The following is a 22,872-nucleotide window of genomic DNA, read 5'->3' as shown; positions in this document are numbered from 1 at the left end:
GACTATGATAGTTGACAAGGCGCGAGATTATGCAGCATCGTAGCAGTTGTATGATTATGTACAGCGTATAAACAATGATAAAGGCTACGTAGTAGTAATGTCTAATGATGTAGTGAGTAGTAGTGATGTAATGAGTAGTAATGATGTAGTGAATAGAAAAAATGCGGTAAGTAATTAGTTACCGTACTGTGCACATGCGGTGCAGGCGCGACTCGTACCCGTCAGTCAGCTGAGCGCTTGTCAGCTGGTGCTGGCTAGGCCCTCGTCTGCCAGGTAACGGTTGCTAGGATGGCTGTGCGTCGTCGACCTCGGGTCACGACACTATTGTTGAATCTTGCTGCCCAGTAGATCTACGTAAGTCGTTACTTTAGGAGCTTGGCATCGCGAGTATTCCCTGGAGATAGTGTAGCGAGAGTGCAGGTGAGCATCAAGTGATTGTTCGAGGAAGGACATCGCCTGCTTCTTTGTTCGCTGAATTTTGAATGGAGTTGGTGGAGGCGAGAGGGAGAACTCGGGAAATTGCAGACAGTACATTATGAGTCCAGTATTCTGGGCTCGACTATGGATAGCGTGCACATGTTTGTTGGTGGCGTGCTGTGTCGTGCTGGCGGAACGGCGTGACGAAGCAGTGGGTAACTCGGATGCTTCTGAGCCTAATTCTCACCCAGCTCATCATTACCTAAATCAATGGGCAGTGGAGGTGCAGGGAGGGGAGGAAGGTGCGCGCCGAGTGGCAAGGGAAACTGGCTTCACCTATCTGTCCAAGGTAAGAAAGCGCTGCCGTTGGCGTTGTCTGCGTGCTCAATCACACACACACAAGCACGCACGTGTGTGCGTGCTTGTGTGTGTGTGTGTGTGTGTGTGTGTGTGTGTGTACCTGTATGTGCGTGTACTTGTTCCTGTACTGTACTAGTAGCAACCATTTAGTAAAGGTCATGTTGCGTAAGTTCAGGCTGTGTTTACACGAGGATTTTGATGCATTAACATGAGGCTTTCGACCCCTCACAGACATCCGCACTACCAGTGTGGTGTACACCTTCTAACGTTAAAAAGGATTTCCGATTTTCAATTGACCAGTGTCGAAGGTTTTAAATACCAACCAGACACCTAAGGAAGAGAGTTGGAATCTAGAAGACATACTGGTACTGTCGTCCTTACTTGCGTACTTGCACTGAGTTTCAGCCCATGTTGAAAACTCGTGTGTACACAGCCACATGGACGTATTGTAAGTCAACAAATATTCGGCGCATATTAATTTTCGCCTATTTTCAGCCTGGGCATTTTTTGGCCGAAAACTTGTTGCAGCCGAAGTTTTGTTTTGTTCTCTGTCCACCCTGCACTCACTCGTTGCGCACACATCCGCACACTCACTCATACGTGTACACCACTATTGAACACGTGAACACTGCCAGTGGGGGCCACCACAGCACAAAGATAAAAGAATAGAATCTCTAGAATAATCAAATCACTAGAATAATCAAAGCGATGATGTATGAAATTACATGATGATTACTGGGGTGGGTGGGTGGGCACTCTCACTCAACTCTCCGCACAAAGACAAAAGAGGCCGACCCTGCACTCGTCACCTCCTTTTATCCCACACCGTGCTCCCTCGTACCCGTTCCCGGGTGGACAGAGAACACTACTTCTCTGCTAATTCTTATACTGTGACGTCAACCGCAGAGAAGTGACATCAACTTGCAGCAAGGTTCAGTGTGACAGTATACATGTATACAGGTAGCAGCAGTACAGGCTGAAATTTTAATGCGGCCGAAATGTGTTTTAGCCCTAGGAGACCAACGTTTGAACGTGCTGAGAATTTGTAGACTTACAGTACATGCCTCCCATTGGCACGTGCACAGACAGTAGGGTGAGGACATTGCATGCCTCCCATTGGCACGTGCACAGACAGTAGGGTGAGGACATTGCATGCCTCCCATTGACACGTGCACAGACAGTAGGGTGAGGACATTGCATGCCTCCCATTGACACGTGCACAGACAGTAGGGTGAGGACATTGCATGCCTCCCATTGACACGTGCACAGACAGTAGGGTGAGGACATTGCATGCCTCCCATTGACACGTGCACAGACAGTAGGGTGAGGACATTGCATGCTGCTAACATGCCTTATGGAATGTCAATCCTGAAGTGCCGCCGGATGTCACTGAGTTGGACCCGCGCCAACAGTTGGGGGTGCGGACAGCGTTAACCCATGCCCATCCTGGATACAGCTTTGACTATACCCATACTGTATTCTAGACAGCATACAGCTTTGGCCATGCCCATATTGGATTACAGACAGCATACAGCTGTACCTGTACAATGTATGTTCAGTTCTCATTGATGAGAATTTTGAAATAGCGTTAATTTTCCACTTGAGAACATATCTTACTGGACGCACTCAGATGGTGTGTCTTCGGGAGTAGTACTCCTACCTCCAAGTAAAAGAACTTAGTTGCTCTCGACATTGGAGCTTGCACTTCCTGCCATCTGAAGTACACAAGATGTTTACAGGGTTCTAGCCAGAAAAATTGTATGGTGAGGGGAAATTGTATGAGGGGGGGGGGGGAGCAGGGGGAAACAGCCCATACTTTCCAAGTTTCCATGTTCCACTATTGCCTTGTCATCCAACTTCAGCCCTAGAGTACTGGAAAGAAGTTCTAGGATGTGTAGTTTGTTAACATTGAGCCTGAGAGTGAGCTGGGTATGCCGGTGATCTGTGTTACAAGCTCTCGTATTGCTGTCTCTAATGCTGCATTTCTCCATTGCTAATTCAGCCTCTTACTCTATGTGTGTGCGTGCGTGTGTGTGGTGTGTTTGTGTATGTATGTGTGTGTGTGTGCGTGCATGCGTGTGTGTGTGTGTTTGCGTGTGTGTGCGTGCGTGTGTGTGCGTGTGTGTGTGTGTGTGTGTGTGTGTGTGTGTGTGTGTGCGTGCGTGCGTGCGTGCGCACTCTTTCCCCGGTATGTTTCTCACCACCAGGTGGGTACGTTGGATGACTTCCATACGTTTGCTCACCCGCATCACCCAGAAGTTCATCATGAACATGCGCACGAGAAGACATCAGTTCTGCATGGACATACTGAGGTTTGTTCGGCTGCATGTGTACATGTGTGTGTGTGTGTGGGGGGGGGGGGGGGGGGGTAGTGATCCAAGTCAGTCCTGAATGCTCTCCGACACCGTGTCCCGTTCACGTCCTTAAAAGCCGAGTGGTGAACGTTGCATGCCAGGCCACACTGTGGCACTACTATTCTCTGTAACTGGTCTGTGCATCACTGTGCATGCATGCTCATGTACATCTCAAGTGTGTGTACATGTACATGTATGTGCTCGTGTACTTGCTTGCTCAGGTATGTGCTGTTGTATGCATGTGCTCATGTACTATTGTATGTGCTCGTGTACAGTCAACTTCACTAATAACGACTGCGGATATAACGACAATTCGCGAATAACGACAGAATTTCCATGCCCAGAGCAAAGTCCCATCCTACTGTAATACATATAATGGGACTTCGGGTATAACGACACTTCGCGAATAAGGACACTTTTCTGATGCCCCGCCGAGTGTCGTTATACGCGAAGTTGACTGTATGTGTTAATAGTGCACATGCTCATAAACATCTATGCCATGCTCGGTGTCCTTTCAGCATGCATACATGTTCTGATGCTTGACTGGCACTCGTTCCTAGCAGTGATAGACATGTATCTAGGGAAGTTAGTTTGGTCTGCTTGTTCAGTTAGGGTTTCCCCGCTCGTCCTCTTTGCCCCGGAGGCACTATACATATTGCCCCCGGGGTAAGCGAGCAATTCACCTCTGTGCGTGCATGCACCGTTACCTGTTCACAGCTTGCATTCGTGTAGTCATCTAATTATCTTTGTTAGTTTTGTCAGGGAGTCGTATAGACCCGACTCCCTGGTTTTGTCAACTAGGGGTGAAACCATTATAGCGAACATTCGATCACTCGCTCGGTTTTTTGGGAATAATCGTACTTGAAACGAGAGAGCTTGGAAGCTCAGGGCCCTACGCTATGCCTTTTTGCCTAGCGAGAGTCAACTTTCTCTTTGCATTCGAGGGTAATACAACACCGTCTACCACCTTGATGACCTAGGCAAAAAAAGAATAGGGATGTTATAAATTTTTCATTTCTCCTATTTTTTTACCTGGAATAAATCAGAGTACTCATTCATGCACTGAACACTCATTGCTTCAGAAATCGGAACTAGCAAGATAGCTACATGAATGCAAGCTGTGAACAGGTAACTAGTTTTGTTAGCCCTGGCTGAGTACTGTGCTGGAGACAGTAATGAGTGTGGTTTAGCTAGTAACGCACTGTGTGAATGTCGGAAGTTCATTGTGCTTGGTCTCACTTCTGAAGAGTTTCCGTGTGTATTTGTGTCTGTGATCTGTACAATCATTCCTTTGTGTTCTTCGCTCGGTTTGTCCTCATTGTGCTGCAGGTGCGGTGGGCCGAACAGCAGAAGGTGTTGAAGCGGTCAAAGCGAAGCACAGCGTCGCAGGAGCATGCTCCACGTCATCTCCATCACCGTCACCACCAACAGCATCCCGGCAGACGGAGACGGGGCTTGCCGAAGCGTGATGTCCCGCTGTCGGCGAACGCCACTCTCCACGGGCAACCGTACCATGACCCTCGCGACCCAATGTGGAGTCAGATGTGGTACCATGTGAGTACCGCCGTAGTAAAGCCATGACATTCTGCACTGCTGGTAACTGAAATCCAACCCCTGATTTTCGTGCTCGAGTGATGTGATGCCCTCCGCTCTGCGTGGTACATAACATGTATGCTATGAACTGTATACTGTAACTGTGGTCGCTGTTTTGCGAGAGGCTCCGGGCATTGCTGCGGGAGGGGGAGAGAGATGATGAAGAAGCCGGCGATGACGGTGGCCCCAGTAAGATTGAAGTTCCACGCTTGGACTGACCAGTGGTGACTAGGATGGCAGCAAGCAGTCAAAGTGGCCTGCAAAAAGTTGTTCCATTCCAGCCGCCGTAATGAGTCCATAGAGAGGTTCTGCAAAACGAAAATGCGCACGAAGCAACTACTGGTGTGCACGGGTAGTCGGGTACCCGTGCTACCCGTGAGGACCTCGGGTAGTCGGGTACCGAATAGTACCCGAGAACCCGAAGTCACAGATGACATCATGTACAGTGCACGTGTACAAATAATTCACGCATGTCTACCCAAAGCGCAAGGGAAGGGGCCGGTGTGCATTGTGGTCTTGCCATGGAAACATTACCCGATCGGGTACCCGTGCTACCCGTGGAAAACTACCCGGACCCGATACCCGAAGAAAATGCTACCCGACTCAGCCCTAGAAGTAACACGTTGGTGTCGCGACGGGCCTTACGGGAATGTGTGCGAATGTTTGCATCGGACGTTTGCACACGCCCAAGTGCACGTACGCCGTGAACCCGTTGGCCCGATCTCACGAACCTTCTCACAAAAGTTCTTTTCGCATTCCCTGCAAGTTTCGCGTCAGAAGTTGCGAAAGTTAAGTGCGAAGTTTCCTTCTTGACGCAGGGCGAACATTTGTACGCTTTTTCGTTTTGCAGAACCTCTCTTTAATTTTTTGTTCAACTCATCATCTGCTGGTGAAAGCACGTGAAGACAAAGATGAAAAGGTAGCTGTTTTGTCTGTTGCATGTTGCCTTATTCAGCTCCTGGTCTGCTCCAATGTATCCTGTGTTCTGTTTTGGCTCTTGTTTGTGGTTGACAGTTTCGTCGCTATCAGGAACCTATGCCAGTGTGGCGCCGTGGCTACACGGGGCGTGGTGTTGTCATTAGCATCCTCGACGACGGTACGCTGGTTTTCTCTGTGTTGCCGTAAATTGTTGACGTCGCTCATACCCAGCGTCTGTGTGATTAGGCACACACAGTGGAAAAGTGCATCCATTGCTGTACTAACTACTTGATCTTCTAACCTTGGGTGTTCTCCAATGCATGGGTGTACTGTGCATGGCTTACCTCGGCTATCACCCAGTATCAACTATTTCTATGCCATCGAGCCCCCAGGTTTTTTGTTCCCTCCCAGCTCGAGTGGTCGTCGTGTGCTGACATGATGTTTGTGTATGTTCGCGTGTTTTTATCTTCCTGTGCGTGTGTGTGTGTGTGCGCGCGCGCGCGTGTGTGTGCCCATGTGTTCTCGTGTTCAGGCATTGAATACACGCATCCTGACTTGAAGAATCAATACGTAAGTGTGTGCACTGTGTGAGTACTGCAGCCTGCATGTGCTGCATGTGCTGTGGCACTGCATGTGCTGTGGCACTGCATGTGCTGTGGCACTGCATGTGCTGTGGCACTGCATGTGCTGTGGCACTGCATGTGCTGTGGCACTTGTGGCACTGCATGTGCTGTGGCACTGCATCTCGAATAACGACTGTCAGTCCACACGTATTCGGCGCATATTTATTTTCGGCTATTTTCGGCCTGATCGTATTGGGCCGAAAATTTGTTGCAGCGGAAATTTTGTTTTGCAAGGTTCAGTGTGACGGTGTATATAGGCAGCAGCAGTACGGGCCGAAAATTGCTGCAGCCGAAATGTGTTTTAGCCGTGGAGGCCGAAATGTGTTTTAGCCCTGGGAGGCCGAAATGTGTTTTAGCCCTGGGAGGCCGAAATGTGTTTTAGCCCTGGGAGGCCGAAATGTGTTTTAGCCCTGGGAGGCCGAAATGTGTTTTAGCCCTGGGAGGCCGAAATGTGTTTTAGCTGTGGGAGGCCGAAATGTGTTTTAGCCCTGGGAGGCCGAAATGTGTTTTAGCCGTGGGAGGCCGAAATGTGTTTTAGCCGTGGGAGGCCAAAATGTGTTTTAGCCGTGGGAGGCCAAAATGTGTTTTAGCCGTGGGAGGCCAAAATGTGTTTTAGCCGTGGGAGGCCAAAATGTGTTTTAGCCCCATCCCTCACACAAACAAGTCAACAAAGAGGCATCTTTGGATTGAGAAGTGCTGGTTTCGAAACAACTGGTTTGAAGCTCAAAGTAGAGCTGGTGTTAGCTCAGAGCAGAGCTGCTGTTAGCTCAGAGCAGAGCTGCTGTTAGCTCAAAGTAGAGCTGCTGTTAGCTCAAAGTAGAGCTGCGGTTAGCTCAAAGTAGAGCTGCTGTTAGCTCAAAGTAGAGCTGCGGTTAGCTCAAAGTAGAGCTGCGGTTAGCTCAAAGTAGAGCTGCTGTTAGCTCAAAGTAGAGCTGCTGTTAGCTCAAGGTAGAGCTGCTGTTAGCTCAAAGTAGAGCTGCTGTTAGCTCAAAGTAGAGCTGCGGTTAGCTCAAAGTAGAGCTGCGGTTAGCTCAAAGTAGAGCTGCTGTTAGCTCAAAGTAGAGCTGCGGTTAGCTCAAAGTAGAGCTGCTGTTAGCTCAAAGTGGAGCTGCTGTTAGCTCAAAGTAGAGCTGCTGTTAGCTCAAAGTAGAGCTGCTGTTAGCTCAACGTAGAGCTGCAATGCTAAATGGATGTAATATAGCGCAAGGCAGAGCCGCAGCAAATAGCTAGATAACACCAGTTGTGAGAGTGGACCCGATTAGTGGGTACGATAATTATGATGGTGTGAATAAGTTGGATAGGGAGGGATGGTGGGAAAAGAAACACTGCTGAAGCACGATCCGTTGTCTGGAAGAGCACAACAGGGCAAGCAAGATTTGTTTTTCTTTTCCGCAAAATGGGCTGGTGCCATTTGTGATTACGCAGCAAAACAAAGCGCATGACGTCAGTCTTGAATGCAGTACAAAGCAATGCAGTGCAGTGTGTGCGCTAGTTCGGATTGTTGCTAACAAGTACTAGCACAGCTAGTACACCATTAGCCCCATCCCTCACACAAACAAGTCAACAAAGAGGCATCTTTGGATTGAGGAGTGCTGGTTTCGAAACAACTGGTTTGAAGCTCAAAGTAGAGCTGGTGTTAGCTCAGAGCAGAGCTGCTGTTAGCTCAGAGCAGAGCTGCTGTTAGCTCAAAGTAGAGCTGCGGTTAGCTCAAAGTAGAGCTGCTGTTAGCTCAAAGTAGAGCTGCGGTTAGCTCAAAGTAGAGCTGCGGTTAGCTCAAAGTAGAGCTGCTGTTAGCTCAAAGTAGAGCTGCTGTTAGCTCAAGGTAGAGCTGCTGTTAGCTCAAAGTAGAGCTGCTGTTAGCTCAAAGTAGAGCTGCGGTTAGCTCAAAGTAGAGCTGCGGTTAGCTCAAAGTAGAGCTGCTGTTAGCTCAAAGTAGAGCTGCGGTTAGCTCAAAGTAGAGCTGCTGTTAGCTCAAAGTAGAGCTGCTGTTAGCTCAAAGTAGAGCTGCTGTTAGCTCAAAGTAGAGCTGCTGTTAGCTCAACGTAGAGCTGCAATGCTAAATGGATGTAATATAGCGCAAGGCAGAGCCGCAGCAAATAGCTAGATAACACCAGTTGTGAGAGTGGACCCATGAAACCAGCACTCCGTTAGCTAAGCACTATTGACGCACAGCAAGGGTCAATTTATGTCAGCACAGGCAAGCATTGCGCAGCTAGAGTTCAGTAGCTCATTACTCACCCGAGTTGGGGATCATGGCATCCATGGCACGGCAGCAAGCCGGGACGATAGCTGGCGCTTAGCGCTTGTTGTAGTCCGGATGTAGCATAGACACGCATCGCTCTTTCCACTGACCTGCCACTCGGAAGAAGGAGTCGGGGCACTAGCCATAGCAGCGGTGGTGGCTGCACCAATGTAGACCGAATGCCCGGAGTAGTTCGACTGGGATGGTACACCGGCCGCAGCGACAAGAGACCATACTGTTACTGTGAATGACTGCCTGGTCAGCTGCTGTCTGTTCGAGAGTACGAACAAGAGTTGCTCTGGTCCCTCGCGACGAGTGACAAATGGGTAGCTAACAATGGCACGGACCGGGCAGTACGGCGGTACAGACGGGCCAATGTCACTAGTAACGCCTTTACCGAATGGGTCCGTCTTGGATGAAAGCAGGAAGAGTTGCAAGCGTCCGTCACCAGGGGAGCTAGTACAGCCCCGTGTGATGCCATTAGTGAATTCAGCACACCGAAGAAATCCAAAGAAGCAGCATGGCGGCTTGGTAGAGCAGCTTGTCATGGCCATTCAGGATACTACTTTTCCGGCGTGCATCCGTGAGGTGTCGTAGGATTGGCATAGTTATAGGAAGGCGAGGGGTGAGTACAGCCGTACCATGGCATCGCTGGATGCCCTTCAACACCCTCTCCAGAAGCCACGCATCTACTAAGGGGCCGGCAAACCCATTCTCAAGGTGGGCTTTATGCACCGCACTCGCATACACAGATACAGTTCAGGGCACGCTGATCATAGTTCACGCATGAATGTGTGTCCAGGAACGATGACTCGGGCAGCAAAAGTGAGCTTCCCCAGGAGGGACTCGAGTTGACGCTGGCCGATGCTGCGCTCGCTGATAGTAGCCATGAGTGGCGCACGGATCTCGGACAGCTTGTCCTCTGGTAGCCGCAGTCTAGGAAAATACCAAGGTCAATGATGGTGATGGCCCTCGAGCTGGGATGGAGCAAAGAGGAGTGCCGAGATACGTGAATGCCCGGAGGGGGGTGGTGAGTTGCTGGTTGGCTGCAGCCAAACCAGTGGAGATATCGAGAAAGTCATCGAGGTAATGAAGCCGGTGATCTATAGCAAAATCGTGCTGCATGATCCAGTTGACTGCTGTGGCTACTGAGTCAAAGACGGCTGGGCTGGAGCGGAGGCCGAAAGGCAGAAAGCGCTCGTAGTAGTAGGAGCCTTCCCAGCGAAGTCCTGACGGCGGACTGGGATCTGCCGAAATGCACTGCGTACATCGAGCTTGGACAAATACACAGGCTGTGGGCATGACATGATGATGTTGATCGCGTTGTCAATGCTCGCGTAGTGCAGAGAGAGCGGCTCGGCAGGAATGCTGTCGTTCGCGCCGGTGCCTTCCGGACTAGACAGATGGTGGATCATTCGCAGCTTGCCGTTCTTTTTGGGGATGGCACCAATACCAGAGCGGCGCATGAACTGAAATGGAGGTGACGGAAATGGGCCTGTGGTCTCGCTGCGGGCGCAGGAAGCAGCTAATTGCTCGGATATAAATGCCGAGTGAGTGAAAGCCAAGGGTAGATTATTAGAGAAAACCGAAATGTCGTGTTGGCCGGCAGATCCAAGAGTAAAGCCACGGCGCAGCCCATGGAGAACATACGCAACGCATTATTGATATGAGTGGTTACGTAACAGGCGGGCAAAGTGGTCAGCTAGCAGTGTGGTGTCTGCAGAGTGTATAGGAAAGAAGCTACGTACCGAGTCAAGCTATTCAGTAGCCATTCTGCTAGGAGCGGCGGGGTGGCCGATTGGCTCCGCGCTGCTGCTGGTTGCACATGATGCATGGGTGGTCCTTGCCACACTGGCTGCAGGTGTGGGAGAAGCGGCACGACGACGAAGAACAGCGACCTCCATTGAAGTTGCGGCAGATTTCTTGGCTGTCGCTGGTATGGTTGCGACCACTGGAGGTAAATGCTGCTGGCTTGGGGACGAAAAGGACACAAACCGCCCCTGGATGGGCCGTCTTACATTGAGCGCATTTTGGGTGTGCATGGCCTGTGACAGCTATCTGCCATAGGTTCACGTCGATGGTGTCCAACATCTTCGTGCCTGGTTACTGGGCCACGAGCAGCCGCAGCTGGCGGTCGTACTCTAGCCACGCGCTTGGGAAGAACTGGCGGTTAGCAGTCAGGATCAACTGCTGGTACGCAATCAGTTCAGCAGTTCAGCAGTGCGGTGTAGGGCAGCAGCCGTGATAACAGACATGTATGTGGTCCATGCCTCGAGCCGGGTAGTTACATGTATAATTATCGTGAACCTTGCGACGCACCTGCTTCGCGTACGGTCATCCGACTCAACGATATTTAGCTGGCTATCGTTATTCGGGCTGTGCACCAGCCGGAATGTTGGGCCGGAAGTGTGCAAGAATTTCAGGCAACCAACTTGAAAAATCTACGAACTCCCCTCGCAAGATACGTTCTTGCACAGCCTTGGGCACAGCTGGTGCAGGTGGCTGATCGGGTGGGTTACAAGGGCTTGGCCTGGCGTAGTGGCGGCAGCAGCCGCATTGCCTTGGCCTTGGGTGAGGAGCGGCACAATGCTCTCCGATAATAATAAAATGGCGGCCGACAAAGCCGACTACACCTCGTCACGTAGATCTACGGGAGCGCAGATCCCATGTTGAGCCCGCGTCACCTGAGCTGGCGGAGGAGGCATTGGTGCAAGTCGGGCTTAACGCTTCTGGGCTCGCGAGCCGTGTCCGCACTGTCATGTTGCTGGTTCTCCTGGCCGGAGCAGACCTCACTACCAAGGGCTAGTTGTGCCAGCAAACGGTCCTGTAAAATACTTTTACTAAGTTTCCTTTCGGATTCAAGCCGCGCTGAGAAGGCTCGCCGCGGGGGCTTGGCAAGGCATTGCCTTGACAGTGTCGACAGTTAGGTCAGACATACTGAAGAAATACAGTGTCGAGGTGACACTCGGGCTGGCAGCAAAGCTACGAAAGGAAAAGAAACACTGCTGAAGCACGATCCGTTGTCTGGAAGAGCACAACAGGGCAAGCAAGATTTGTTTTTCTTTTCCGCAAAATGGGCTGGCCGGTGCCATTTGTGATTACGCAGCAAAACAAAGCGCATGACGTCAGTCTTGAATGCAGTACAAAGCAATGCAGTGCAGTGTGTGCGCTAGTTCGGATTGTTGCTAACAAGTACTAGCACAGCTAGTACACCATTAGCCGTGGGAGGCCAAAATGTGTTTTAGCCGTGGGAGGCCAAAATGTGTTTTAGCCGTGGGAGGCCAAAATGTGTTTTAGCCGTGGGAGGCCAAAATGTGTTTTAGCCGTGCTAGGCCAAAATGTGTTTTAGCCGTGGGAGGCCGAAATTTGAATGTGCCGGAAATTTGTCGACTTACAGTATGCTGTTGTGGGATTGCGAAACCTGCCAGCACCTGTAGTAAGTTGTACCGTATGTGCTTGCTAACTTGCTAAATGATCATTCTTTAGTGCTTTCGATATCTTATCCACTACGTACTTGTGTGTGTGTGTATGTGTGTGTGTGTGTGTGTGTGTGTGTGTGTGTGTGTGTGTGCGTGCATGTGCGTGTGTATGTGCATGTGTGTGCCCCCCCCCCCCCCGTCATTGCAGGATCCAGAGGCAAGTTACGACTACAACGACAACGATCCAGACCCTATGCCACGACCATCGTATGAGAACAAGTGAGTGTAGCACATGTTGTGTTTCGATGTATGTGAGATCTGCCGTATTTCCGAAACCGTAATAGATGAACTATTTTCAGTACACCGAAGGAACCTCTTGTTGCTGTTGTAGGGAATGAACGTGATAGCTGCTCAGGGACATTCTCCTTTCCACCTGCCTTCCTGAAATATATCTTTATGCGCCGTTATAAACTTATAATGATGCCATTCTGACCACATACTCCGTTGTGTACGGAAGGGTATTGGTAATAATGCGTGTGTGTGTGTGTGTGTGTTTGTGCGTGCGTGTGTGTTTGAGTATGTTTGTGCGTGCGTGTGTGTTTGTGTGTGTTTGTGTGTGTGTGTGTGTGTGTGTGTGTGTGTGTGTGTGTGTGTGCGCGCGCGTGTTTGTGTGTGTGTGTGTGTTTGCGCACACGCGTGTGTATGTGCGTGCATGCGCTCACGGTGGTTCTATCCCGTTGTCGAACAGGCACGGAACTCGCTGTGCTGGCGAGGCATCTGCAGGTTTGAATGACGTCTGTGTGGTTGGTGCAGCATACAACAGCTCCATCGGTGGTGAGTGGCTTACTCCTTTGCCCTCTACTTCCATCTTGTAACCATTGGTTACTGTTGCCTGTAGGTAGTACAGGTGCCCTTGTAGATTGGTATCTTGTACTGCATTCTGTTTCACATCTTTGTCCCATGACTAAATATGTACTGTCGTGGGCACTGAAATCCGATGATTGCCCACACGTGCAACAGGCACCCTTGGTGTCAACAACGCGTACATGCACGCCTAATGCGTAAATCCTGGCAGGAGAATTAGAACTTCTACCTTCACTTCGGAACGGGCCGAATTGAATTCCTTGGATTCTGACGGAGAAATCTGCGTGTATGCATGATGGGAAGTTCCAGAAGGGTCTGAATCGTGTGTAATCAAACCCGCCCATTACTTCCATGTGTTCTTGCTCACACCATGACTGTGCGGGGGCTGCTACAATACTGTCGGTCTCCTAAGAACTGGGGGAGGTCAGCCTCCTAGCCAAGACCGTTCTTATTGCCATGTACTACAGTCTATGCACGGTAGTGTGAGTCACCGGGTATACATGTACATTGGTATGCTGTGCTTGCTGAAATTCTAGCCTGGTCGTTTTTCGGCGCTACCCGACAGTACTGTTGTGTTGTTGTTTTGTGCTGGTCATCGTCCAGGTGTTCGTATGATGGACGGCCCAGTGACGGACATAGTGGAGGGCCACTCGCTGAGCTTTCACCCGCAGCATATCGATATCTACAGCAGTAGCTGGGGACCGGACGATGATGGGCAAACTGTGGATGGTCCAGCACGCTTAGCACAGGCTGCGTTCAAGCAGGGCACTGAAAAAGTAGGTCTCCCCGTGGATAAACGTGGTTTGGTTTGTTTGGCATGGAGCCCATAATTGAAATGAGATTACTTCATCCGGCATGACAAATATTGTGTGTGTGGGGGGGGGGGGGTCGCTGTACATAATTATGTATGAAAATTCGTATGTCGCACGCGCAGGGAAACGAGGAGGGCAACTTCTACACGTTAATCTCTCTCCTGGTTTCTGTAGGGAAGCGCTCTGTGTGTGTGTGTGGGGGGGGGGGGGGGTGGTATGTACGTGTACGTTCATGTGCATAGATTCACTTGTAAAAGTGCAAGTACTCCTCCACTCCAGGGTGGGAGCTTGCACAGGATCTTCAGAGCTGAAGAACGTTGCTGTCTGACTGCCGTGCAGACACTTGTGGCAATTGGCCAGCAATGCACGCACGGTGGACATTGTGCCGATGGGCATCAAAAGAACCTGGAGGGTTTTTTGCAATCGACGAAAGCAAACTGTTGTAGAAGTTTACCAAACTCCCACTCCACAGCAACTCGTGCCTGGCTCGGTCTCGAGTTAAACCTGTTCTCCTCTGCAGTGAGGTGGGCACCTCTAAACGGCCCTATCAGAACGGCTGGCAAGGGTTACTCCACATCAACATACAGACTAGAGATAGGTGATGAGCCCAGTGGGGAGTTTTGGACGGTGCATGCGCTCTTCCCGTTGCTCCAGTAAACCAGATTCCGCCAGCAAGAACATGTCACGGTGCCAGCCGTTTACTGGGCCATACAGGTTGGCGATCATGCCAGTCAGGGTGACCGCCGACTGGAACTTTGAAACGTGTACACGCTTGTGGCCATTATAAAACAGCCACTGTCCTTGATTGGGCCGGCGCATGGGTCGAACGGTGCCGCCTATAAACCCCCAGACTTTTGTTGGCGGCGCATCCTTTCTGTGCATATTCCTGGCATACTCCTCCCCTCTCTCTGGTGTCAACCATGGAGTGCTAAGGTTGTGTAGCAACTCGCCCCAAGTCTCAGAAATATACTTTACAGTGAAGTTGAACATAACAGAGAGTTCACTCTTTGGACGGCCATATACATCCTCTAAAGTCGAGAGGCGACAGGGGTATGCAAGACGGTACAACACAAGGCAAAACCCGTCGAACCCCGACCGTTTCTTCCTGCAGGAACTCCTCATTTCCTGTGGCATTTGGAGAGCTGCGCACAGGCGATCCATATCTTGTTTAGCAAAACGAAATGATGTTCTCCAGTGTTCTGCCGTCCACTTGGGGTCATTCGAATCAAACCGATGCCGCTCAGGACGTTCTTCCTCCTCCTCGTTCAGCTCAGTCAGCAGCTGGATGAGGCCATGAGCCAGCTCGATATCACCGTCCATGCCGTCCAACAAAACAGCTTCCAGTACCCTGTGTTGCCACACCTGCCGACATGTCAGTAGCCTGCCGATTTTTGAGGCATGTCATGACCTGCCGACAATTGACCTTCTCCTGCCGACAACAGCCATGAAAGTGTCCAAGTTCGACCTTATGCGTGGTTTAGAAGTCATGATCCAGATTTTTGGCTCTTACTGCTCATTACGCGTGTTTCCATAGCTCTCTCCTAAGGGGCTAAGCGAAATCATCATCTGTCTCGGGAAAAATCGGCAAACGCAGCCTGAGTCTCATGCAAAAAAGTTTATTTTTTCTTATCAGTGCCGTGCGCGCGCGTGTGTGGGTATTGAGGTCACTATATAGAGGAGGGGGTCCGGGGGCGAAGCCCCCGGATGATGCATTTTGTTTTTTATCCTACTGATATTTGGCTATAATGATGTGGCAACACTGAGTACCATCAGTACAGCGTCCCACTCGTCTACTGGATTCGCCATGCTTTCTTCTTGAAAGGAGATGAAAAAGTGAGATCGACAATTGCCTTCATGTGGCAATCCAGGTGGTTGCACAGTTTTAAAAGCGTCTGCAGATGCGGTTGACGCGTGTCCAGCGCAACTAGGTACATCTAGCAGTCGTCGAAAAGGGGGATGGGGAGAGGGAGAGGGAGAGGGAGAGAGAGACTAGGGATAGGGGTAAAGGAATACATCCCATCTCACAAGGAAGGGGAAGGGAGAGCGAGAAAGGGTGAATGGAAAAGGGCGGACGGGATATTCCGGAAAATACGGTACTGTATAAGCAGAAATATTCGTCTGGAATTTAATTTCGTCTTTTTCGTCCAAAGAACGTTTGGACTTAAAGGGGAAGTTAAGGCAAAATTAAAATTTCACCAGTTGTAGTCTTCGGGGTGCTGAGTCGAATGGTCGTGGTCCGAGGAAGCTGAGACGCTCCCTTCCTACTTGAATCCCAATCGAACTCGCGCACTTCCACCGAAACTGGGTGACTGTGCCCTACTAGATGGGGATTTGTATGCAAAATGTCACTTAAAGCGCCATTTCGTTCTTATAAAAGCACGGATGACCGCGATTGGCCCATATGTTGTAGTCTTTTGGACGCTGAGTCGACTGGTTTGGTCCGAAAAGGCTGCGATGCAGCGCTCCTCCTTTATTCCCAATCGAACATGGTTGAACAAGCGGTCACGTGCTCCTGGGTGCCCAAATCACCTGGTCACCACGCCAGCAGGCGACAACTTTCACACCAAGGTTCAACTCGAGTGACAGGACTGCACCCAAAAAAGGTCAAACAGGCTAGTAAGTTGTACCCTGCAGGCACAGTGACCTTCCCCCTTTTTTCCCCCTTTTTCCCCTTTAATCAAATGTTGGACTAATGTCGATTTTGTCCTGCTTTTCAATTCACTCTTTAATATGGTCCAGAGACTAAATTTTCAACCGGACGAAATCCCTTTCTTTGGAGTTGGGCGAAATTATTGACCGACGAAATGTTCTGGTTGTACAGTATGTGTGCAGGAATGTGTATGTGCATATGTACGGGAACGTGTTTATGGGATGCATATGTGCATTTACGCGGGGGGGGGGGGGGGGGGGGAGGATAGACTCGTGGAATAAAAAGTGAGATTGAGCATTGCATGCACCTTCCCTGTAACGTGTGGAAATCTAAGCTGCTGTACACACTCTTGGAACGGTGGATGCGTCTTCATCGTAACACAGCATGATTAGCAGTTGTCGAGAAATCACGTAGAGCGAAACACAACAGCGTGTATGTTTGCCAAACCAATGAGTATTGCACTGGATTCTGTCCTGCTTCCACTGTGTCTGTTTGTTGTCTGTAGGGACGTGGAGGCTTAGGGTCCATCTTTGTCTGGGCATCTGGCAATGGCGGATCGAAAGGTTCGTGGTGTTTCCCTAATTCTTTTGACAGTTTTGAGTACTGGTATTGTAACTGGCAGCAGGTGAAATCTGCCCTTGTTAATACATGTGTAGCAGAGTTGTTGTGTTTGCTGCGGAGATCAGTTCTTCTTTAGTATTCACCTTGCCTGGGCTGTGCATCTCCAGGCTTGTTGTAATACTTGTGATGCCAGTGTCGTTGCTGCTGCTGCTACGGATGACTTGTTCATGTTTTAGTGAGAGTCTAGCTGTATGCTTTATAGCTGGTAAGGCAGAAAAACAAAACAAATAAAAACAGAAAAAAAGAAATGCCTGTGTATCTTGTGAAGTAAAATAAAAACAAACAACTTACTGCTGCTGGCGGGATGTCATTTACGGAGAGCTGGCCGTGGATAAAGCAAGGACAGGTGGTGACAATACATGCAGGATAGTAGGAGAGTGCACCACGGTTCCATTTGTCGCAGCAAACATGTTGTGTGTCTCTTGTGTGTGTGTGTGTGTGTGTGTGTGTGTGTGTGTCTTGTGTGTGTGTGTGTGTCTGCATGTGCGACGTGTTGTTTGTGCTGATGCCTATATTCAGGTGATAGTTGTGGTTGTGATGGCTACACAAACACAATCTACTCTATCAGTGTGAGTGCCATGTCGGAACATGGTGCATCACCCTGGTATTCTGAACATTGCTCAAGTACTCTGGCCAGTACATACAGTAGTGGAAAGAAGTCACAGGGAGAAAGGAAAATTGTAAGTGTGTCTGCTGTGTGTGTGTACTTGTACACGTGTGTGTGTGTGTGTAGGTGTGTGGGTGTGTGGGTGTTTGTGTGTGCTGTGTGTGTGTGTATCTGCTGTGTGTGTGTATCTGCTGTGTGTGTGTGTGTGTGTGCGAGAGTATGCAGATTCATGTATGCTTGTATAAATTGCCAGCTGGTACTGTTGCTTGCACCATTGGATGTTGCCCAATGTTGCTTATTGACTATGCTATCCCAGTACGGTACTCTTCTGATGCGTTACATGCTGCACTGTCCACCATGGAGTGGAAACAAGACCATAGTACCCCCAAGATAAAGTTTTTTGTTTCCACCCCCGATTCAGAATTCCTACGTTTGCTGTGGTCTATGCAAGCCATGATCTTGATTGAGACCTAGACCTGCGGGGGCCACAAGCGTGCTCCCAACCAGGGATACCATTATGCGAGTGTATGTGTGTAAATCGGCCGGCATACCCCAAAGGTAACTGGAACTTGAAACGATGAGGGGGTTTCACCTCCGCATCGTTTCAAGTTCCAGTCCCCTGTAAAGTCTTCCGTATGGCCTATGTAGATGTTACGAGAACGACTCCTTGATGCACACAACGGCTGTCGTATGTACTCATCACGGTTTGCTGTCCTGTGTACATGTGTACATGTGTGTGTGTGTGCGTGTGTGTGTGTGCGCGTGTGTGTGTGCACTGTTGTGCTCAGGTGACGGTAGATTTAAACGATGGCTGTACGTCAGCCCACACCGGCACATCTGCCGCTGCACCCATGGCTGCTGGACTTCTGGCTCTGGTCTTGGAAGCTAAGTAAGTTATCATACGGTCGTGCTGTTGTTGTTTGTTTGTTGTTCCGTATCGGTCAGGTCATAACTACAGTCAACTTCGCTAATAACGACGGCGAATATAACGACAATTCGCGAATAACGACAGAATTTCCATGCCCAGAGCAAAGTCCCATCTAACTGTAATACATATAATGAGACTTCGGGTATAAGGACACTTCGCGAATAAGGGCACTTTTCTGATGCCCCGCAGAGTGTCGTTATAAGCAAAGTTGACTGTACACTGCTGCTCAATGAAATCTGATCCAGCAGTGAGTAAATGCCACACGGGACGTTGTGTAGCCCTAGACCTGGAAACACGCCATGTTCTGCTGGTACAGGGCGCAATTCACTCTCACTTGATCGGTATGTCATTGAGCAGTATTGAACCTGTATTTGCGTAGGTCTCAATCATTTGCTGTCTTGCAGTTGAATGTTGCTCCTGTCCGTGAGGTGCTTGTTGCCTGATACCAGACCATCCTTATTTCTGGAGATGGCTTACCAACAGCATTCTCAACTTTCTCTTCATCTGTGTGTCTGTCTCCGATGTTTCAGTGGTGACGAATTCTGTTGCGTTTGCTCTCCAAGATGCTATTGCATCGTATCTGCTGTGGCTCATTATTGTTCTGCTTTCTCTGCTATGTGCTGTGTGTGTGTGTGTGTGTGTGTATGTGTATGTGCTATGTCCTGGCCACCATCACCACCACTATGTGCAGTCCCAAGCTAACATGGCGTGACGTGCAGCACATCGTAGTACTCACGTCGCAGCCGCACCCGCCGGACGCCGTCAACTACCAGCCCAACATCTGGACACGCAACGCGGCGGGTCACACGCACAGTCATGAGTTTGGCTTTGGTCTCATGCACACTGCGGCCATGGTGAACCTAGCCAGACACTGGAGACGTGTACCGGACATGCGCTCATGCCTGGAACACACTACGAATATTGACCAGTAAGTATGTTATAGTGATGGTCACTTACTGTGGTCACTGTGTGTGCGTACTAGGAGGGTTAGCAACTGCAACAGTGCATGTGCTGGTGATGCAACTAATCCATCGCTGGCTCACTTTGAACATGAGCGGTTTTACTCTAAAGCACGGAGCCAAAGTCTAAATTCATAGTTCAAGTGCAGACTCATCATCATCATCTCATTCTCTTTACAGCTGCACGTTCAGTACTGAACAATGAAATCCAGTTGAGTTTCTCAAGTATGCCACGCCGGGCGTTGCGCAGCCCTAGACCTGCAAACACTGGGCTGCGAAAAGGTGCACGGCGCAAACTTGACTCTCGCGACTGGATTTCATTGAGCAGCACTGTAGCTGTGTTGACTGTTGTTGGATCTCATCAGTGGAGCTCAGAGTCACTGGTGACTAGTAGACGCACATAGTGCAGTGGTATGGACTAAGAACAACTGTCTCTCTTCAGAACATTATTATTCTGAATTCGAAATTACGAAACCCGCAGTAAAATGTGTCAGCTCGAGGGCTCCACACCACTGCTCCTCACTGGATCTTAAATTAAAGAGCTGGAGTTGCACGGGATCGGAGTACTTCGAAGTAGTGCACCTGTTACAAGATGTGCCTGTGTCAGTTCCTCTTGCACTTCCTATACTGTAAGTCTGAAAATGTTCGGCCCATTCAACTTTCGGCCTCCCAGGGCTAAAACACATTTCGGCCTCCCAGGGCTAAAACACATTTCGGCCTCCCAGGGCTAAAACACATTTCGGCCTCCCAGGGCTAAAACACATTTCGGCCTCCCAGGGCTAAAACACATTTCGGCCTCCCAGGGCTAAAACACATTTCGGCCTCCCAGGGCTAAAACACATTTCGGCCTCCCAGGGCTAAAACACATTTCGGCCTCCCAGGGCTAAAACACATTTCGGCCTCCCAGGGCTAAAACACATTTCGGCCTCCCAGGGCTAAAACACATTTCGGCCTCCCAGGGCTAAAACACATTTCGGCCTCCCAGGGCTAAAACACATTTCGGCCTCCCAGGGCTAAAACACATTTCGGCCTCCCAGGGCTAAAACACATTTCGGCCTCCCAGGGCTAAAACACATTTCGGCCTCCCAGGGCAAAAACACATTTCGGCCTCCCAGGGCTAAAACACATTTCGGCCTCCCAGGGCTAAAACACATTTCGGCCTCCCAGGGCTAAAACACATTTCGGCCTCCCAGGGCTAAAACACATTTCGGCCTCCCAGGGCTAAAACACATTTCGGCTTCCCAGGGCTAAAACACATTTCGGCCTCCCAGGGCTAAAACACATTTCGGCTTCCCAGGGCTAAAACACATTTCGGCTTCCCAGGGCTAAAACACATTTCGGCTTCCCAGGGCTAAAAAACATTTCGGCCTCCCAGGGCTAAAACACATTTCGGCTTCCCAGGGCTAAAACACATTTCGGCTTCCCAGGGCTAAAACACATTTCGGCTTCCCAGGGCTAAAACACATTTCGGCTTCCCAGGGCTAAAACACATTTCGGCCTCCCAGGGCTAAAACACATTTCGGCCTCCCAGGGCTAAAACACATTTCGGCCTCCCAGGGCTAAAACACATTTCGGCCTCCCAGGGCTAAAACACATTTCGGCCGCATCAGATTTTCGGCCTGTACTGCTGCCGCCTGTATACACTGTCACACTGAATCTTGCAAAACAAAATTTCGGCCGCAACAAATTTTTCGGCCAAACATGCATGACCAGGCCGAAAATAAGTATGCGCCGAATATTTGTTGACCAGTGCACCTAGCAAGTACCCTGTTCATGTCTACACTGGGATTATAGTATAAGTGAGGAATGGCCCGTGCATGTTCTGAATCCATACCGGTGTCATGTTCTTGCTTTGAGTAAGAACATAAAGTCCACCATGCTGTGCTTGCTCTGGGCGAAACACAAATCAATTATTGTCGGCTTGCGAAAAGTGAAGTCATAGGTTACCTGCGAGTACTGTTGTACAAGCCACTGTGCACTGCATCAAGTGGCAGGAAAGTGCGAGCTTCAATAACCCAAACAACACGCTCTCAATATGAACTGTTCTTTTATCCATTGGGCAATGTCTAGGTGAAAAGACCAGGCCTGGTTGGACAGATATCCGGTTTGGTTTATAGACATGGCCACGTTTGTGTGTTAGACTGTCCAATGTCAGTGGGGGTATCTACATCAGTGTGTTAATGATAGCTAAAACATTTTGGAATTTCCTTGTTGTTTTCACTAATGTTCTCTTGTCCTGGGTTGTGGTGTGTGTGCGCGCGCGCGCGCGTGTGTTTGCGCGCGCGTGTGTTTATTTGTGTGCATGTGTGTGCATGTCTGTCTGTGTGTGCACGTGTGTGCATGTGTGTTTATTTGTGTGTGCACGTCTGGGTTGCATTGTACCCACCCACGCACACACCAGGACCAAGCCCGGCACGTTCACCATAGAGGCGAGGGCCTGCCAGGGCACGGCAAACGAGGTGCGCTACGCCGAAAACGTCATTGCTATCATCAGCGTGGGCGGCAGTCGACGTGGTGGACTTAAGTTTGGCCTGACATCACCGCAGGGCACGTACTCTGAACTGCTACCGTACCGTCGTAAGGACTTTCACACCACGGGATTTGACAATTGGCGTTTCCTGACCGTGCGCAGCTGGGGGGAGAATCCGCACGGCCAGTGGAAGTTCACCGTGGACGCGCAGGCCAACGTCAAAGTCACCAGCATCCAGCTGGAGATTCACGGTACGTACGACGCGCCTGCGTTCACCCGCCTACCGGAGATGTCCGATTGTCATACCCAGTGCCATGACGGCTGTGTGGGCTTGTCCTCCAAGGACTGCCACAGCTGTCAGGAGATGACCGTGTTCCTGGACGACAACGCGTTTGACTGTGTGCCGTATGACAGCTGCCCGCCTGGCTTCTACAAGCAGGAGATCACATGTCGCAAGTGTGCCATGAAGAACTGCTGAAGACGAGCATCTCACCTTCCAGCCACAGGTCCATAAATTGTGTAACTCGGTTTTTGCTAAAGTTGCTGCTTTCCGACATGGCCGTAGAAATTTAACAAATGATGCAAAGCGAACATTCTACTTGTCTATTATTCAGTCTACCCTAGACTATGCCAGTAATGCTTACCTACATTGTTTAAGCACAACTCTGTACAATAGGATTTAAGCACAACTCTGTACAATAGGATTGTGACCGTTAGTCACATAGCAATGAAGAGAGTGTTTGGACTCGATCGTACCACGCCCACTGAACTAGTTCTTCGCTTATATCACCTCTATTCTTTGGAACAGCGTATTAGCCCCAAGCTCTATGTTTTTGTGTACCGCTGCTTGGCCCAGCATCTTGCTAGTCCTCTTCTTCAGTCTTTGTACCAGCTTCGGGCAACTGCACCTGGTCACCAGGCATGCACCCGGGGCAAGGCACAAAGAGCCTTAGTTCTCCCACTCGTTTATACGCAGTATGGCATGCGCTCTATTTCTTTTCTGGCGGCAGGCAGGTGGAACTCCCTTCCAGCTGA

The 22,872-nt window shown here is 50.0% G+C and overlaps 1 protein-coding gene across 1 annotated transcript; it reads left to right on the top strand.

The window, feature by feature from the left end:
- The first annotated feature begins 332 nt into the window (after positions 1-332).
- On the top strand, positions 333-22,511 carry LOC135808428 (furin-like protease kpc-1). Its single transcript, XM_065321616.1, has 13 exons — positions 333-766; positions 2,985-3,089; positions 4,461-4,685; positions 5,739-5,820; positions 6,175-6,212; positions 12,135-12,205; positions 12,675-12,760; positions 13,394-13,566; positions 16,758-16,815; positions 17,393-17,553; positions 18,269-18,369; positions 19,100-19,336; positions 21,769-22,511. Exons 1-13 carry the CDS (start codon positions 536-538, stop codon positions 22,313-22,315), a joined length of 2,115 nt encoding a protein of 704 aa, XP_065177688.1. The 5' UTR covers positions 333-535; the 3' UTR covers positions 22,316-22,511.
- Positions 22,512-22,872: the final 361 nt, after the last annotated feature.

The sequence above is a fragment of the Sycon ciliatum genome, chromosome 2 (assembly GCF_964019385.1).
Source record: "Sycon ciliatum chromosome 2, ocSycCili1.1, whole genome shotgun sequence".
Taxonomy (NCBI): domain Eukaryota; kingdom Metazoa; phylum Porifera; class Calcarea; order Leucosolenida; family Sycettidae; genus Sycon; species Sycon ciliatum.
Note: the sequence above shows the minus strand (reverse complement) of the source record. Positions and strands in the feature narration are given on the sequence as shown.